This window comes from Pithys albifrons, chromosome Z (assembly GCF_047495875.1).
Source record: "Pithys albifrons albifrons isolate INPA30051 chromosome Z, PitAlb_v1, whole genome shotgun sequence".
Lineage (NCBI taxonomy): Eukaryota > Metazoa > Chordata > Aves > Passeriformes > Thamnophilidae > Pithys > Pithys albifrons.
This window is the reverse complement of record NC_092497.1, coordinates 17,922,487-17,942,668: the sequence shown is the minus strand read 5'-3', so window position 1 is coordinate 17,942,668 and position 20,182 is coordinate 17,922,487. Positions and strand designations below refer to the sequence as shown.

Sequence of the window (20,182 nt, the reverse complement as noted above, 5' to 3'; positions counted from 1 at the left end):
CCGCAAAAGGCTTCACTTCAGCAAAACAGCACTTTCTTCTTGACCTTTGTATTTTAAGGTATTGCTCCTCAGCTATACTGTCTGCCTTTAATTAGTTCCAGGTAAATACTTCCTAAGTCAAAGAGTCTAAATTGTACCAAGGCTTAATATGCATTGCATTTCATTCTTTTAAATTGATTATCTCCAAAATAATTAATCCTTTCTGGCTGCAGGGATTCCCTCATGCCTTGACTTGCATATGAAATTGCATTTTCGCATGCTCAGGAAATGCACCTGAATTCAAACCCCTGTTTTTATAGAATTCATACCTCGCCTCTTCTGAAGCATTGCATTTCAGTTCATATCTCTCAGCTAATTAAATCTGCTGATTCAAGTTTGCACCATCTGAATTTCCTAAGAAGCTACTTAAGTTGCTATCCTAGTCCCCTGTACAGATGATCCTGCAAGTCCCTGTGCCAATGCTACCTTTGTTGATAAACACTCTGCTTCTGATGAGGTCTCATGCAACTTTCTCAGGGATTTGAAAGAACTTGCACTGCTGACTCAAATGCTTCTTTGCAATTAAAACTCAAAAGTTCTGTGTGACTCCAGAACTGGTGCACCCAGTCACAATGCAGGGCCTCCAGATATTCTGAAATTGCTTCTGCAAAGCAGGTCCTGACACTAATCTTCTATACTGTGGTCCTTATTCCAGCTCAGGTCATCCTATGAGCAGCCAACAGTTCTTGTAGCCATGGTGATCTTTGAATATTAATTTCCTGAATCCATTGTTGCTGTGCATTTTAAAGCAGCTTCCTCTTTTTCAAATTTTGGTCGTTCTTTATTTTCTCAGTTTATATTTACTAATTTTTGAATGGTTTGGGATGCAAAAGCATTTTTTCACAAAGAATTGGTGACCAAGTGCATCAAATGTAACTACATGTAGTTTATCCTGAAAATTCAGTACTTGTGAAAGATAAATAAATCTTTTCTTTGAGGAAAAGTAAAATATCCTACTTTGTTCTGAGAGTCAAACCAGTGTATTTTTGTTTCATTTCTAATGTAAGTTAAACTCTAACTGAAATAATTCTTGTTTGGAACAGTAACAGCCTAATTATTGCTTGAGTGCATCCCAAATCACCAGGGGTTTCCAGGGCCCAAGAGAAGAGGTTTCAGGGGCAAAATAGGAAGATTAGTCTTAAGGGATTTTTGTTGGTCTCTCCCCCCTGCCTGCTCACCTGCCTCTCCTTACAAATCACCCTTACCAGGGTAAAGAATTCCTCTTGCAAGAGCCCCACCTTGCCTTCTCCAGGGAGGGGAAAGGGCTGGCACCAGACAGGGAAGAGGTATGTGTGAGCCGGAATCTGGTAGGGTGCATGAGAAAGCAAGGTGTGCTGCTCCCAGTGCCAGTGGAGCAGCATCAAGGAGAAATCTGCCATGTGCATCTCAGGTTTTAGTTCAAATCATTATGTCAAACTGCTGAGAAGTTCCTATTTTTGGCTCAGGTTCAGAAGAGTTGTCTATAATCTTTTTCTTCCCCTCCTTTGCTGGGGGCTGGGGCATATTTTTATTTTTGCTCTAGTTCTTTTGTTGAATTCTGATCACTTTTACTCCAGATTTGATCCAATGTCATTACATTTGAGCCCAAAGGCCCAAGCTTATTATACAGTATATACTACTTATATTATCAAAACCCGAAGCACTGTTTGGCTTTTATACCAATTCCATTCACATAAGCATCTGTAACAGTTGTGCAGAGGTAAACATAGATCCACAACTTCCATAATTTTTCACATGCAAGGTTGTTGGAAGGACACATAAATCTGCTACTACTAATGAAGTGGAAATTTCTTACAACTTACAAAACAAAAATCAAAATTTTCACTGTATTTTCAGCGGCTTTTCAAGACTGTTACTCTCTTGAAGTACCATGACAAAATGACAGTTACTCCTTACATTATTCAGCATACCTTGTGAGGTGAATTTCTGCATCGTATCGCAAAGGAATTGCTAAGATGACCTTGTTGTCCAATTCTTGCTGTTCCTTACTTTCACTGTTCATCAAAACACATATAAGGATTATAATATTTATACAAATGAAGTATTAATGCCTAACTTGCTTTCATATGATTATATACTTTACCTCAAAGCAAGAAAACTTAGATCTGCCACATTCTGAAGATTTTTAAGGTTGAAATCAAAGCTAATATCAAAGGATACCTATGGAAGAGACATGGAACACATACTGAGTTGATGATACAACACCCAAAGGACTTCCCAACAGCGATGTAATTATTCATACATGCAACAAACTAGAACTGCCCCCTGTATCTGGATTCTCCACATATTTCTCTGTAATATTTCAGTAATTTCTTTCTATTCCAGAGTTGATTTGTTCCCCAAGTTGTCATTCTTACATAAACATGAGCTATTTGCACTTTAAAAATGTGTACAACTAGCTACAAGCTGCAACAAAAAGTGCTCAGGATTCTTTCAATTACATGCTTTTAAACTAGCACTGACACAAGCTTTGTGTTCACTTTTCCATTTGTTTCAGCAGGTCCACTTTGACCAACTCAATTAAAAACTCAGAACAAACTTTACTTTTTATATGCTTTTTTTAAATAATTCCATATTCCCTTCCACAGATTATCATGTTTCTGTTCTTTCTAACAAGTTTCTTACTGCTGCAATTGATTGTGTTAGAGGCTAGAACCTTATTCTGTCCTTGAGGAATAAGAGATTCCATAAAACCATAAGTTTCATAAAACCATGGATATCCTGAGGTTTATAGTACATATGTGAAAAAAAAGATACACAAACCATCCCAGGGCTGTGTGGGCCACCCATCTCTCAAAGCAATACTGCTTTTTGGAGAGATGAGATTCACAGAGCAGGTGAGGGTGTTACCCCAGGTTCATGCAGCAGGAGGGATTTGACAGGAATTGTGCTCATTTCTCATTAGCCTGCGTGTGATGATTTATGCTCCTCTGCCTCCAGCCTTCACTCTCCACAGGTTACATAGCTGCAGAAGCATTTGAAAGCTGTGGCTTGTGACAAATGTGCTTTGAGAGCCTTTGGCTTTAATCTGGCAAGAGTCACAAAAGTTTAACCCTTAGTTTTCTTCTTTTAATGCCTCTGTTGTCAAATCTAAGAAATCTTCATCACCAATAAATGCAGATTTAGGGGAAAACAACAGCAAAAGAGGTTTCGGATATCATTCAAGGTTATGTACACATGCTATCTGTACCTGTTGTCCTGTTCTGAAAACAGGGTAACTTATTTGGCAAATGAGTGTACTTTGTGCTGTTCCTGTTTGACACGAGACTTCAGTCCCATCACTCTGCAAAGAAAACAGGCAGAAATATGATCTTAATACCAGGTTTTGATTAAAGGATAGAGGCCATTCCTGGTCTATATGTTCAACAGCACATGCTAAGGAGTAGTGAAAAGAGGTGTTTAGGCATTACTGCCCTGAGATGCAGGTGGGTGGGACATAGGCAAGGCCAGGAGAAAAGCAGGAGAAAGATGGAACAAGGACCTGTCCCATGCATTTTTTTGTGAGCTGTAATAATCTTGTTAGAACTTTGTGCTGGGTTTGGAAAAAAGAGTACTGGCTAGAGAGTACAGGTCACTTCCAGCACTAACTTGTACAGCACCTTTTTACAGATGTTTTACAGAACTTTTGAAGACATATTTACACATTCTAAGAACTAGTTAAGTACCTTAAATGTAATAGATAGTGTGCAAAAGGGAATTCTATCATGCTTTCTGCAGGAAAATCTACAATACATAAGAGTTTATTTACTACTTTGCAGAATATTTGGCATGTCATCATCCTTACATCATCTTGTCATCAAAGACAAACTCATAGACCATAGCCAGTTATCAACCCTTTAAAAAGAATTCATTAAAATGTATGGTCTTTTGTAAAAAGCATTCCTAGCAGAAATTTAGCATTCATGAATTGTGCCACAAAAACCCCTTCAATATTCAGCTTATGCTTTTCTTCCTGCTTTGAAGAGGACACACTTTTGGTCAAAGCTTCACTTGTATACTGAAGTACTTCTAAGCAAATGGGGGCTTTTAAAGCAAAAGAAAATCCTAGCTCCAGTGTGGTCTTTTGGCAAGAGTGGAATGAGTAATTTTGCTGCACAACAGGATGGGGAGGTAGAGGGGCACCCCCAGCGCTGTGTGTAGTATTTCTGCCAGTTCATTGTTCAAAATAATGCTGCTCTTGGGCAGTGATGAATGCTATCCCTCCTCTCCCATCAGTATAGGGATTGCTCTGGATTTCACCCCTAGCATTATCACGCACCTCTCCAGTAGCAGCCTGACCACATAAGCCAAACACTGAAGTCTGCATTTCATCCTTCATGAATTGTTTGGGAGCAACAATTGAGATTATAGATATACTGCATTCCCCGAAATAGTATGTATAATTCCTCTCTTTCCCCTTTTCTAATACAAAATTTTTTAGAAGAGCTTCTGGTATAGCAATCATGTCAGTCTGATTAACTGTCTAGATGGAACACATGGCGTTGGCAGTAACACTAGTTCTAGATCCAAAGTCTGTGCTTTTAAGGAAGCATCATTGATGCTGCATGACTGATTGATCAAATACAAATTCCCTGTGGTACAGCAACTGCATCAGGCATGGTGCTAAGAGTCAAGCAGAAGATGTGGGTGCCAAAGCCTAAAGTGAGGAAAAGATGACTGAAATACTGAGGTGAGGTCAAACTTAACAAGTTGCCAACTTCTATGCTGAATTGGCAGTATTTCTCCTTGACCTAGATAAACTGATATGCTGAGGGAATAATTCTGGTATCCGAGAAAATAAATTGGGAGAGAGGTTTGCACACACATTCTTTCCTGGAAGAGACACTACTAGGAAAAAAGTAAAAAAAAATTCTCTGAGAACCTCAAAAATCTGGGGCAATAATAGAAACAGTTACTGAGGTTGGGTATCACGCACTGGTAAAGACGACGAAGCAAAAAACAAGTTGTCTGAAAATGTAGCCTGGATTCTGGTGTTATATGCATTTTCCTTTTTATTTCTCAATTTCACGTTGAATGTTAGTCTTCTGTTTTTGCTGCTGACAATAAACTGTTGTTTCCTGTTGGAAAATAAAGTCCATTGTTGTAAACAGAGGTACTAGAACAGCTGTTGATCAGGAAAATATGTTGCCTATAGGCAATAACAAATAACAAGCACAGCAAGACATTTCCTACATTCTACTCAGTTAAATGCTCTGCTTTCTAAACCTGTGGGTATAAGACATTTTGTGGAATTAGTGTCTTCTCAAAGTGCAGGACCTTGATTTTCTATGGTCAAAGTCCCTTTGCTGAATTTTCAAGGACTCTGCCTTGGTTGGAAGGTGGGCAGCAGACATGGACAGCAGCTCTATGCATGTATCTGATATGGACTTGGAATGTGTGCTGCCTGAATGGCTGACCACAGCACCCTATTGGCACAGTCTACTCCAGGATCTTTGCTGCTCCCTGAAGGAGGGACCAAGACAGCTGTTGCAGCTGATGTTGTTCTCCCATTTGCTCCCTTCCCCAACAGCAGCCAATCAGACACAATTCTTCCAAATACTCACTGTGTCCTCATTTCTAGGGTACCAAGACTTGGGCTGGTCTAAGCTGACAAAAGTCCTGATTCCATATTTGTGTTCCTATGGGCTTTTTTTTATGTCCTCTTTTTCCTTGTTTAGGTTTAGACAGGAATGCTGTTGTGATCTCTGCCATTTCTAAGTAGATGTTGAACTAGAAAGGCATTCTCATCTAGAAATTGACCCCAGGTGACCAACTGACTGGTGAAAACCTAATACTGGACCCCAAAAATTCCAGTAATTCAGCTCTTACCCCTCTGCTGCCTTCCACTGAACATTCAGAACAAGATCACAAATACAAAGTTCATCTTCACCACAGTCTTTAACAAAAGGAATCTAGGAAAAACAAAAGCATTTCCTGAATGACAGGGCTTAACTTTTAACATTATCTGCAGACACTAGAGGGCAAACACCTTTGAGGTGAAGCACATTCTGGGTTGGCAAATAAGAAACTGCCTCTGAAGGACATTAAAAATTCTTGACACATGAACAAAGTAACACTGAGTAACGTCATGCTACATGTCAAGTGATCCAGAAGAATGGTACATACAGGTTACTGTTAACCCACAACAAGGGTGATGTAGTCAAATTAGTTCCATCTCTCTTTCATGTAGTTTTATTGCAGGATATGCAGGATAAACTGACCTAACAGAATTCATCTTTGCGATCAACTAAAAGTTCACATCAACAGTCACATGGCTGAACCAACATGCTTGCTATGCCACAGTGGATGATGTGTGTGTGACCAAGCTCATGCAGTACAGGCAAAGGTATAAAAGGAAACAGGGCACACCCCACTGTGTGATTTAACTAGAACACAAGTTTTCACTTGCATATACCTCTTTGGTGTTTGTGAGGGCCACACATTATGGATGTGTATAGCCAAGCATTTCTCAATAAGTCTGCACACTTACACTATAGGCCACAGATGCAGGAGAAGATATATCAAGGACAGGGCTTGAGGCAGGATTTGCAAGGCCAATGTCAATGCGCAAACTAAGTGAATTCACTGCATCCGAAGGTTCCTGGAAAACACATAGTTCAGATGATAGCTGTCAGTACAGAAAACAGGGTAAAATTGGCAATTCTATCATAAATTGAGAACGTACAGTAAAATCATACTTGCTCTAAACAAGAACCAGCTTGATGAAAACAATTTTGTGAGACTGCCTAGTGTAGACTCCTCTAGCTCAACAGTTTTCAGTGCCATTTCCATGACACTATACATCACAATCAGTTCTGTAGCTAAGGAACAGATTATCTGCAGCTGTAGGAGCTGGTCCTCAAAAGCTAGCACCCGGCAACTTCCATCTGGCTGCAGAACTCAGATTCTTATTCCCTTCTGCCTTACCATTCCAGGGAGCAGCTGAACCTCAGCGACACCAAAACACAATATATGCCATGTTTCCTCTTTTTCTCACTACTGGATGAATAAACTTATAGTCCTGTGGCTCATGGCTCCACATGGCACTAAATGTGATAAGCAAGTCAAAGGTATTTACATTGCAAAGCAAAGCAGAAACTGAAGTCCTCTACCTGACCTAGTATCATGCAGTGGGGCTAAGGCAGCTCTAGAGGTTGTGTTTGGTCTTTGGTTGTAGACAAGGATGGATACCTGCTTATTTTTATTTTATTCCTGGTGTATGCCTCGGGCTAGAATGCACCATAAGTCTTCCTGAAATATTGAAATTATGGACTATGGGCTCTGTGTTAGGCCAGAGTTGAACAATAGATTAAGAATTTTCTATCCTAAATATCTGTACTGAATTTGTCAGTTATTGATTTTAAGAAATCATAATCTAACTAAGTATTTTTCAGTTGGGGGTATTTGGGAAACCTAAATAATTCAGTACACCATGCAAGAAATTCACCTTACAGACCAAAAATTATTCAGTGTCTTCCTCTCATCATTTTTGTTATGCAAGACAGCTTGCAGTTGCACTTACCTGTACACTAAATACATCATGAACACAATTCTCTTCATGACGTACCACAAGATCCCTCTGCATGTACCTTTCATTATTTTCTTTGAAAAATCCTCTAGAAGTCACTCTGGAGGATTGGAGATCTGCATCCAATGTTGCATTGTACTTTATATCTACAAGAATAACAGTACAGTTTTTACTGAGTATGATTGCCCGTGATCTCATTACTATGTTCAATATTATGGTGACCAGGCCATACCACACTAAATATTTCACCTTTTTTATAGCTTGCTAAACATAAAGCAGTCTCAAAACAAAAACATTTTCTCTTGTGTTTTCCAAAGCAGTCAAAGAGGTTTAGATCCTGATATAAGTTTTGATCCAAAGAGAGTACATTAAATGGCAAGCAATCCAGGCTCCACTGCAGATGTCTGAGCCTGCAGCTGAGGCAAGAGGCCAGTCAGCAGGGCCAGGATTACTCTAGATAAAGCAGCCTTTCAACAATATCACTGAACTCTGAGGGAGAGACTATTAGGAATCTATATCATCTCTTCAATCACAAAATAATTTTTGCCATCTTCTCTTCATATTGGAAGTTCTTTGTTATTTTACAGCTTGTAATCATGAGTTCCTAAAGGCACTACATGTAACACTGAAGCTGTCCAACTGGTGTTATCTGTAAGGTTTAACTTAGTATCTTCATGAGAGGTCACTGCTGGTCTCAGAAATATTCCCTGTTCTCTGTAAAGAAGAGCTTCCCCCCACTGACAACTGCATTGAGCCCATGGGAAATATTTTTTTTCTGAAGATGATAGAAAAGTCTGCAGTCTGCTGTTGAAACGAGCAGGTTGAAAAAACCCAGCTTCTCACTAATGACATTTTGTGGGGATTGCTGAAGAGTATGGATACAGGTCTCCTTTATACTCTTAGTTCCCCACTCTTCAAAGATTACAAAGCCAGCGATGAAAGTAGGTCTTCACAACACTTTCTCAGGCACTTAAATTTTACACTAATTCTGCCATTCTTGACATTCAATTTAATATATATTTAGACTTTCCACTATTAATTTGAATAATGGATTTCTGAGGAAATTAATATAAGACAAGTCATTGAAATACCCTTACCCACTTGATTATTTCTCTTAGCAGGTCTAAACGTAGCCTGAAAACATATTTTGACAGTTACTTCTATATTCTTGTTCAGCAGACTGATTTTGTCAGGTTTAAATGACGCAATTAAGGACACATTTGCAATGCTTCTTGACCTGAAAAATATTTTTAAGGGTTACATGGGGTTTTCAAGAGGACTGTCTATGACTATCTGTAAATGTTAGTTTTGATTTTTTGGTTCCCAATGTAAACTTCTTTTAATGTCACTGGTAAAATTATTTTTCTTTGCATATGCATGATTTTTTGATAAAGTAACTTTCAGTAATAACTCATTTATCATGTCAAATTAATGAATAATTAATGTCTTTATCTTAATGCTCTATTCAGTCCTTTAAGCTATCAGAGAATGAAGCCCTTGTCCTGTTTTCTAAATAAGTAACCTTCTGCTCCTTTAGGGAAGTTACTGAGTTCCTCTGGGAAAGTGAGGAAGGGTAACTCTTGATTTTAATCAATAATCTTATTTTTTAGAAAAACAACTTTCATGTACTTAATCAAGATTTTGAAGAACAGTTCAAAAGAAACCCTACATGTAAAAACAAACACTTTAATCAAAAGTGAAACTCATTAATCAGCCCAAATGCCAGACTGAAAGAAGAATGAGCATCCTCATTAATCAAATCTAAATAAATGCTGGTACTCCAAGGACCATAATTTTCTTTAATGAAATTCCCAGCAGCAGCAGCAGTCAAAGGTCCAAACTGACCATTCATTTTTAATTATCTTGTTTCATTATGAAAGAAGTAGCAATTCAGTTATGGTTTTCTTACAATGGGGAGCCTCAGGCGAAAGGACAGCCAGCAGATAGGAAAGGGAACTGCATTTCCATTTAGCTTCTCAAGCATGGATTGGAAGCCACACAGTACTTAGGGAGGCAGACAGTTTGGGTTTTGTGAAACCTTTCTATTTTATTTTGTGAAGGTACTCAGATTGCTGTGGCAAAGCTCATGTGCCAGTAAAAATGGGTTTCTCACTAGAAATAAGGGTCCACTCTCTATTACTGCTCTCTGTCCCTACCCTGTAGGACAACTCTCCCATATCAGCCTACCAGCCAGTAAAAGTCATGCAAGTTGTGTGGGAGGTGGTTTCACCTGTCTCAAGCTCAGCTACCAAAATTACACCATGACTACTGAAGTACACAACCTGCTGCTGCCATTACTTGTAAGCCAGCCTCATTCCCTATTGCTGCTCCTTCCCTCTGGACTACATGTCTGCACAGGAGAAGCACGCAGGGATGTGTCCTGGCTCTCCCATTCCCAGTCAGGTCCCTCCCAGCAGGCTCTGCCACTTGGATTCCTCCCACATGCCCTGTCTCTGCCTCTGTGCTGCCTTTGCTTTTGATGTTTTGGTGATAAATGCTTAAAAGAGATTGAACCTAATGATTTTTTTTCAGCTGGTTGTGATAGCAAAGATGAGGCAGCAAATGGGTTAGTTCTGAATACACGGAATGAAAGAGCTTTTGCATTTGCTTATTTGCCTGTTTAATTAACTAAATGTTCAACTTCCATCTGAATCATTAATCACTTCCTTTCTGAAAGGAGTTTACCAACCATAGCAAGACCACATTTCCATTAGCACCAACTGATACATCAGTTATGTCGTCGTCATCTAAGTCTCTATGGCCATCTACTGATCTTCCAAAGAATTGGAGCTGTTGTCCAAAAGCAGAATCCGACCCTAAAATTTTCTAGGAAAGAGAGTTTGGTTACTGAGTTTGCCAAAGCATGCTTAAGTCCATTGATAGCAGCCTAAGCAATAGATTTTCACTGATGCTCCCTGTATATACAATGTATTGTTTAAACAAAATGCATTGTGGATGTTTTCTCAGATGCATTTTAGCACTTCTTGCTCCCCTGTTGGAGCAGACAATGGACTAGATTTTTCTGTCGTGGGAGTAGATCAACTGACTGCTGTATGCCAGATAGTACTTACTGGAAACTTTTTGCATCTCACATTGTGCAACTCAAAGAACATGAAGCTTACCAGGACTTCCCACAAATACTCTCTGCAACCAGTAAGTCTGCATAGAAAGTGGTAGTATGATTACCATTATAGTATACATGAAGACCATTGAAGGACTTTCCTTTTAATACTATGTATTTGTAATTTACGGAGATGGAATCTACCTAATCTTCATTGCTATATATCAACCTTAAAAACTTAAATAACGGGTGTCAAAAACCTATAGGAAATTAGCTGACTTCACATTCAGACATCAAAAATAGTAAGAGGCTCAGACAGAGCATCTTGCAAATCCTTTTTCTCTACATGATTTAGTTGTAAGCACTACAACATCAACCTGGGTATGCTGACAGCTGAAGGAAGGAGAGGCACAAAGCTTGAAATAAGCCACAAGAATAACAGTACACCTTTAATAGGATGAAACAGCAGCTAATTAAAACACAAAAACCCCTTCCTTTTTTCCTCTAGCAGATCTAAAGGCACTGAGTATTATGAACAAAATTATTTACCTGAGAATATTTGGTACGTATAGTCTTTTGAAATCCATTGTAAATGTAAATTGCTCCAGAGTTTTGGTTTTCCAGTGGAGCACCTATTACAACATCATTAAAGCCATCCAAATCAATGTCTGCAAGCGCTGCGATCGCTGATCCAAAGCGTGCATTTTCTGACCCCTGTGGACCTTCCAAGAGTTCTTGTTGATCCAAAATTCTCTTTAAAAATTGAAAACGAAATAAAAGCAAAAAAAGAGCTATCATTGCACCAGATTAGACATAGGAGCAAGTATCTATGTGCATTGTTTTTTGGTTTCTGTTTTCCAGTACATTCCCCTTGGATAGCTCAACACTGAATTCCTTCCCCATTGTATTGCCCATTCAGTTTGCATTATGTCTCAAAGTCTTGGCAAGAATTACATAGCAAAATCAAAGCATGCTATGCAAAGTACTAACAGCAAATATAACCATATGCATGAAGCTTAAATGCTCTCACTGTCCTCATCTGACTGTTCTGAAAGTTTCACAATACATTGAAAAATACAGTTTCCAGTTTTGGATTACCAGTTTATATGCAGAGGGAATGGAAATTATGTAACTGGACATAATTCTTTGAAACAGAAATGGAATTTCCCTACTAAACTAATGCAAAAAACATGTGTCCAAATGGTAAACTTCTGACCTCTCCAATGCCAATGGAGAAAGAAAGACTGGAGATCTTTATAGTTAAATAATCCCATTTACACTAGATTAAATGCAACTCTGGCAAATAGCATTCTCACCTTTAAACTCAGTTATCTCACTGTGCTTAAAATTTTAGAAATATCAGCCAAGTTATTTATTAAAAATGACTAGGAATTTCTTGCGCAACATAGACAACTTGCACAAAACCACATTTAAACAAAAATCTTTCATTATTCTTAGCTTTCAAATAATTGTAACCTAACATTTGACAACAACAAGAAGTTGTAAGATACTCTTCCAATTTATTTGGCTTTCAAAAGAAAAAAATCCTTTCAATTTTTCTTTTTCTTCCATATTTTGTTTCTGATACCACAGTCACAGAGACCATGCCAGCAGTACCACTTTCAGCTCCTGCATCTACCTTGAAATTGATTTAGGGTAGTTTACTGTTGCATCAGGATGGTCTGACTTTGAGATGCTGCTGAAGAGGATGGCCCTTCCTCTCTATTTATTTGGTTGCAATTGATCTAGTAAAGAGGCCATGGGTCTGTTTTCTCTGATGGGTGGCAAATATTGATCTACTTTGCATATCCAGACATCCAGTGATAGAAGGACTGTTCAAAAGTGGCAGAGGGCTCAGGATGGTTAATACTGGTATTCTGAAAAAACCTACTACATGTCTGAATAAAAAGCACTGTCAGATATCTTACAAATAACACTTCACTGAACAGCAGAGACAACAGGAGTAATAATAACCATCCAGCATCACAGTCTATGAAACAATGAAGAAAACTGGTAGAAGAGCATTTCTTAGAACTGCTTTGGGAATACTGACAGGTGTTGAACACATTTGCTGAAATCAAATGGCGAATATTTCTAACACTTTGAAAAGATTGATTAAATAGTGACTTAGAGCTTCTGAAGAGGGCAAAGGCATTTTCACATGCCTGTGACCAGTCTGGTTTGAGCCATGGCTTGAGCCATTCTTACCTTTGTGACAGAAAACATGTACACTCTCCCTTCTTCTTTCTTCAGGTCATTCATAAACATTGGTGCTCCCACAAGCAGCACATCTGTCACAGAATCCCTGTTGACATCCACTGAACAAACCACGCTGCCAAAGTAGGAACCAATCTGAAATCAGAAGTAAATGGGCCATGATTGTATGTGGATTTTGTAAACAGGTTGTAGCATCTGACTTAGAAAATGTATACCCAGTAATATTCCAATACTACTGAATAAAACTGCCTGTTGATGAATGAAATTACAGTACGACATACTCCAGTGTTTGAAGAATCTTATCCTTACCATGTGTCCTCCACTTCTGTCCAGTAGCTGCTGCTATGGCTTTACCATTCAGCAGTACAAATGACAATAGAGAGTAAGCTATGGGAGGTATATTTTTCATAAATATGCACACGAGCCTCCACACCATCTGATCTACTCTCACATTTGTCTTACAGATTAAACCAAACTCACTGCTCTTTTCCAAATAGACAAAAAGAGATTGAGCTTCCAGATCTCTTTTTTTGATGTTATCTACTTCACAACTTCTCAGGCAGAGTGGAATTCACTGAGTATCAAGATCCCAAATAGAATTGTTGACAGAATGATACATTATTTAGATTTCTGTATTACCTTTTACCACTAATTGGTTGACTTCCTAAAATAGTGATTAAGAGTTACAGTTAACCTTGCTGAAATAGTCTAGTAGCAGAGAAAAATTCAAGCGATTCTAAATGCTTTCAAAGAAAGTGAAACTTTCAAAACAAATTACAGTTTACTGCTGGGTCAATAAAAAAGGATGCTAAAAAGTCTGCATTCATGACCAAAATATACTTGCCTGCTCGCCTCTCTGTGACTGCACAATTGCAATGTTACCATCACTGTCAACATCATAAACCACCACTCTCCCAGTGTAGTTGGATCTTGGTGCACCAGCAACAAAATAGACAGAACTTGTAGTTGAGAGAACAGCAACAGAATAACCTGTGGTGGAAGCCAACATTTAACATGTGTGAAAGACCATTAATTACAAGTCATCAGTTCGTTATCCATAAAGATGCAGAGGATGAGTCAACCTAGTATGTTAACCACAGACTATGGTGCTTCCAAGATGGGGAGTTATGCTGTGACATATGCGTAAAATTTGCCTTATACTTCTGGAGAGAACAATGCCACACAGATCAAGTTGAAGCAGGTTTGCAGAATAGCATGGTCAATAGTTTAGCCTATTCAGTAAAATGAAACCACAAAAATGTCATGCATACAAAAGAAATAGGAAAAAAAAGTGCAAAGAGTAGCCTTGGAAAGTAGAAATAAAGAGAAACATGAGATGAAAATTTGGCCCAGCCTTCAAACTAGGGAGGAACACCTAGTTTCTGCAAAGCTTGCAGTACATTTTCCCACAGTTCACTAAGCCACAGCTCAGTGCTTTGGCTGGATAGAACAGGCTATATTAATAGCTTGTCAGCTGAAGGGTTGATTAAACTTCTTTGAACATTTTAATCCTCATTACCAGTATTCTAACATTATTTTCTTTCAGGAAACATCATTTAATACCTGAAAATATTTTAAACATGTATTGGCACTATAAATCTAGCATTAGTACATACTTCACATTTCTGTGGTTTAATGACAGCAAGGTTTTTTTAACAATACAAAACAAAATCATTCTGTATAAAGTTCATAGTCACATCAAGTAACAAAATGCAAGTGATTGGACAGAATATGCAGGTCTTTGGCAAGCTGCAGGACAATATGAGGAGCATAATCTAAAAGTATTATACCTTCATCTTTACATATACCAGTCTGCTTCAGATTTTTGTTCAGACACTGTATTTCTAGGGTAAGAATGTCCTTTGTGCCTAGAGGTTCAATGAGCAACAACAAAACAGGATTTTATTCTGGTAATTAAGGACACACATTCCTAACTAATTCAGCCTGCAACCATTTGAAGTGAGAAGGTGCAGTGCAGAACAGGGGCCAATCTAGCAAGCTGTCATGTGATAGCACCTTTTTAACTTGTGCTCCCCTAAACTGGTGAGAGAGAGCTGGTATGGAGAGCTACTAGTGGAAAACAGAAGGTGGAAGAGAAATGAAGGGACAGAAGAGGCAAAATTTTTTGCTCCAAATAAGATTAAATACTCTAAAACTGCCATATAGAGAAAGGAAATTCCCTGACCTTTTAAAAATTATTATACAAAGGAAGTAAGAGAAAGTTTGAAGAGGTCACACATGCTAAAGAGTTCAATATTTGGTTTTAGATTTATTCATTGTGTTGGATGCAAGTAATGTTGAGCCATGGGGAAGAAAAGAGCATGTTAGTTGCAAAAATAGTAACTTATTTAATAACTTTAAGAGTAAGAAACTCATAGGTGTTTAATGTAGTAGCATATTTAGAGATGAATCACCACAGCTGGCATGCTGAAGGTTTGCAGAAAACATTTCAATGAACTGAGAATATGAACTGACTGGCTTTACTGGGCCACAGAAATATGTCAAAAAATACATATAGGAATTATAAATAAGACCTCTATTAAATGGTAGTGATATTTCTAAAACTATAAACTGAACTGGAAAAGGCCAAGAAAGTAGCAGGCACATGTGAAACAATAGCAAGTCAATCAGCTTCTCATCCACATGGAACTGGGGAAGAACATATTACACTGTTACATAAACACTGTAACAGAAGGGATCCATAAGGATAAGTTTGATTCACTAAGCAGCCTTTTCAAATCCCATAATTTATTATGTCCCTGTGACTGTACTGGTTTTGGCTGGGATATAGTTAATTCTCTTCACAGCAGTTGGTATGGGGCTATGTTTTGGATCTGTTGGAAACAGCATTGATAACACAGGGATGTTTTAGTTATCACTGAACAGTGCTCACACTGGGTCGGGGCCTTTTCTGCTCTTTGCCTCACACCACCAGTGGGGAGGCTGAAGAGCACAAGGAATTGGGAAGGGACAGCACCAGGACACTTGACCCCAGCTGACCACAGGGATATCCCATCCCATATGGTGACACTCTCAGAATAGAAAGCTGGGGGAAGGGTGAGAAAGTGGGGTATGTTCAGAGCAATGGCATCTATCTTCCCAAGTCACTGTTTCATGAGCCCTGCTCTCCTGGGGATGGCTGAACACCTGCTTTTGGGAAGTGGTGAATTAATCCCTTGTTTTGCTTTGCTTGCATGTGTGACTTTGGCTTTCCCTATTAAACTATCTTTATCTCAACCCATGAGTTCACTCACTTTTACTATCTCCACTCTCCCCCTGATCCCACTGAGGGGAGAGGGAGTGGCTGTGTGTTGCTTAGCTGCTGACTGGGGTAAAATCACAGCAGTGACACAGTCTGATTTTTTTTTTAACTTACCGTATTGATATGAGTAGAATTTAAAAACACAATAAAGTTTTCATTCAATGAACTGTTGACCAGTAAATAACATCTTTTTCAACTGAAAATTCTGCTCATATTCTCAAATCTGTTCTTAACAGGAATCTGACTAGAGGAGAATTTGTCAAGTTCTTTAATAATTTAATTAAGCTTTGATAAGTTTCCAGATTTGTATTTCAGCCCCTTACCTAGATATGAGCTATGATTTCTGTCCTGTAGAATCTTCTCAAACACTTGGCTTGGAAAGGTGGTGACTCTCTCTGAAGACTCCTGTACTACTGTTCCACTCCAGTCATAGGCCCCAACAGCACCCAGCAGCAGAACATCCTTTAAAAAATAAGTCAGTCTTTTAGAACTACATGATTTAGAAAAAATATGACCAAAGCTAAAGTTACCATAAGTAATTTCCTGTATCACTGTGTTTAGAGTAGTGATGTGCAGTCTAAAGACTGCAGTTGACTGGAGCTGCTTATAGTTACCACTTACATGCAGGACTTTACTGTCCTATTAAGAGGGATTATCACCACTCTACTGCAGGGTGATAAGTGACTGCTTTAGTTCCCATGGCACAGCAACTCAAGATAAAATGGGTTTATTTTTTACACCATGTTAATTTCCTAAGTCTGTCTACTGCGGGGTAGGACTTGTTAGGTTTGGATCATGCAAACAAAAAGCTGTAAGAAACAGTTAAAGTCCCCTTTTTAACAATGGAAGTAGCAATGACAGGACACAAAAGCTGATGGAAATAGACACAGAATTTCATTCTTTATGTAAGGAGATGTTCTTGAGAGAACAGTTAAATCTAAAATCCAAATTAACCTGGCTTATGATACAGAATACTTCATGCAGAAATAGTTAGTCTGAGACTTGTATGGAGAAAACAAACATAGTTTAATTTATTCAAATTATTGAAATTCTTCACTGAAGTGAGATACTGTTATAAAAAACTACAACAAAACTGGATGTGTAATTTTCCTGAAGGAACACCCAAATGTTTCTTATTTCCTAGCATTAAGTGCTTTGTAATTGAAAGCTTTAATTTCTGCAAATACTGGTGACTTTTCAAACATTATTTCATTCATATTTAAGGACTATGAAAAAGAAACAACTGTTTGTATTTTCAGTTGAAAGCTTATTGAACCAGACTTGAATTTTACAAAAAGGACCTATTTGGTCAAGATAATCTTAAAATTGATTAGCATTAGAGTATATGTGATTTTTGCTTTTTCTAATTTCTAAGTGAAATATGATTCAAAGAAATATTATTAATTTTATAATTAATAGAGAAATTATTTTCGGACTTGATGTATTTATATTTTGGTGACTGCCTAGAAATATACCAGTCTTACAATATAGTTTCAATTCTTCTGAGTTAATCAATTCCAAGATACAAACATGGAACAATTGATTTTTTTCCTGCTACATAAACTCAGAATTCACTGAAATCATTGTATTAATACATCTCGAAATCATTATTTGAAAGAAACTGTTATTCCCCTTCACAAATGAATATATATTTTTCATTTTAGAGATATACACCATCTGTTAGTACTGTTCAAGTACAAAAAAAAAATAGAACAGGATAATTTGAAATTCTCCTGCTTGCTTCTTAAAAATCAGATATTGTGTTCTATTACTCTTTATTTTGGTGCACTCATTTCTACACAATTACATCTATTCGTATCGTCAAATAATTAAATTCACATACCTTTTTTTGTGAGTAATATGCACTGAAGCCCACCTGTGACATTTCCATTTGGAAAGTATCACCTTGATCTGTACCTGGTAAAACAGATATCCACATACAGCAACCCTATAGAGCCACACAAGATCCAATCTTGCTGCCTCTAAGTCTTAGCTATATAGGGACTGTATATATCCATCAATTCTGCTATAAAGTGTTTATAAACAATGGAAATCAGAGCTGATAAACTATAGAAAATTCTGAGGATTTAACAGCAAATTGATAAGATGGAGCCATGATGCTACAAATCTCATCCAAAAAAAGGCAGAAGATGATGATAAAGATGGTTTGAATCAACTTGCACTTTCTTGTCACTGTGGCTAATCTCTTTTTGTGTTTCCTAGGAAGCATTAATAATACACTGAAATTAGCAGCTTTAATAACTGTATATTCATACGTTTCAAATAGAATATGGGTGTTTATTGTCACATAGGACTTACAAAAGTGGTTGTAATTGTGTTGAGAAATACTGTGATCCAGGAATATTTCCTCAGCTAGATGGATGTGAATACAGTGGGAGTACTCAGGAAAACTCAAGGCAGGGAGCTCAGCCTAGCCCTTTGCTTTGACTAGCAGCATGGAACCAGTAAAGAATAGATGGGGTGACAGGGAAAGGAAGGTTCATCCTGAGCACAGAAAGGCTGCAGCTCCTTAGGGAGGGCTGAGGGCAGGTTACACAACTCTGAAAGCAAAGCCTGAATTTAAATTGCTTTAACGTAGCTTCTCAGTTCTGAAATCAGTAACAAAGTCTTCTGGTTTGTTTTTTAAATTTACAATTGCTTAGCATTCACTCAGGTGAAGCTTTATTCTTCTGGTGTTAACAGTTCCAAATACATTTGGATGGACGCGGACAGGACAGGCCCCCATGTGCAAAGCCCATGACCTGACAGAAATTTTAATCAACTGAAGAATGTTTTCCGCAAACTGCAGAAACTAACTTGAATCTCAGGCTTATGAGGGGTGAAGTAGCTGGAGAACACCTGTGCAAACCAGAGCCTTCCTGGTGGGCAGAGAGCAGCCTGCATCTCCAGTTGCCCCTCATTTTCACAATACTACTCTCAGCTGAAGTTAAACAAAATCCTTGTCAGGTGGGAGAATCTGATCTAATTTTTCAATGACTGAGTATTTTACCTTCTATACTAAAAATACGCTCTCCAAGTGTTCCTGCTTCTTCCAGAAGTGCAGCCTCAGATGACACATTGAAGAAATACTTGTCTGTTGGATGACTAGCAATTCCCTTGATTTCTTTAATTAAGTTTTTAGTATCAAGTTCATGCCTGATTAAGTATCCCAAAACCTTGGATAGAAAAACAGCAAAATAAGAAGAGTGAAAGAAATTATCTCCTTCTGTATTATTTGAGCAAACATTCTACCTCTTAAAAAAAAGAATTATCTTCATTCATATTACTGAATTGCTTATCAGATTATATTCCTATGCAAGGGACCATTCAGACAGGAAAAATAAATAAAATACTTAAAAAGAGAAAAGCACTTAAATTTCTCAGGCAATACTGGTCTTGCTTTTTCAGCCAGTGAAGAACAACAATATTACACTAGTTTATAAGGTTTAATTTGATTTCATTTCAGTCTCACCAGTGCAACAATGCATACATTATATACTGCTTATGTATAGAATATGCACTTCCACACATACACAAAATAATCTTTCAAAATTGCAATAATATAACATTTTAGTATTACTTACAGCAATGCCAAATCTGGTTATATTGTCTTCATTGCATTTACCTATCACTGTTTTCAAGTTGGAGCCATCATGTGATTCGCCGTCTGTCACAACCACCATTACCTTTGTGGCTGTCGGACGTCCTCCCGATTCAGGTGAGAAAGCATATTGCCTGTTATAAAACACTGTGTTTATCACATCTCAGTCTACAGGGAATAGAATTCAGTACATACAGTGCAATAAATACATCCATCACTGACTTAGAACAAGGTGCTTCTGTAGTGCAGTCCGCAATAAGAACTACAAAACCTTGTCCACCGTGTTTGATGCACTGCCACATTTAGATATATGTGACAGAACAAGCAATTGTCTTGGGTACCAGAATTACTTTAGAGTGGAGTTTAACCCAGTGGTTAACAACATGCTTTTCAGCAAGTCTAGTTCACATATTCCTTCATGGGACACTGTAAATGTTCCTGAAGGATTCTACCTAGTGCTGGCAACCTACTTGGAAGCCCTGAGCACCTGGTGTC

The 20,182-nt window shown here is 38.1% G+C and overlaps 1 protein-coding gene across 2 annotated transcripts in view; it reads right to left on the bottom strand.

Annotated features, from left to right (window-relative positions):
- ITGA2 (integrin subunit alpha 2) overlaps positions 1–20,182 on the bottom strand; it is a 66,398-nt gene that overhangs the window by 12,330 nt on the left and 33,886 nt on the right. For both annotated transcript variants that reach the window (XM_071580759.1, XM_071580758.1), the window contains 16 exons: positions 19,671–19,821; positions 19,097–19,262; positions 17,930–18,003; positions 16,410–16,548; positions 13,669–13,814; positions 12,816–12,959; positions 11,157–11,360; positions 10,236–10,372; positions 8,644–8,783; positions 7,541–7,692; positions 6,509–6,619; positions 5,848–5,930; positions 4,955–5,096; positions 3,230–3,322; positions 2,123–2,199; positions 1,950–2,033 (listed from right to left, as the gene is read on the bottom strand). In XM_071580759.1, coding sequence (XP_071436860.1) covers positions 1,950–2,033; positions 2,123–2,199; positions 3,230–3,322; positions 4,955–5,096; positions 5,848–5,930; positions 6,509–6,619; positions 7,541–7,692; positions 8,644–8,783; positions 10,236–10,372; positions 11,157–11,360; positions 12,816–12,959; positions 13,669–13,814; positions 16,410–16,548; positions 17,930–18,003; positions 19,097–19,262; positions 19,671–19,821 — 2,043 coding nt within the window. The remainder of the gene's footprint in view (positions 1–1,949; positions 2,034–2,122; positions 2,200–3,229; positions 3,323–4,954; positions 5,097–5,847; positions 5,931–6,508; positions 6,620–7,540; positions 7,693–8,643; positions 8,784–10,235; positions 10,373–11,156; positions 11,361–12,815; positions 12,960–13,668; positions 13,815–16,409; positions 16,549–17,929; positions 18,004–19,096; positions 19,263–19,670; positions 19,822–20,182) is intronic.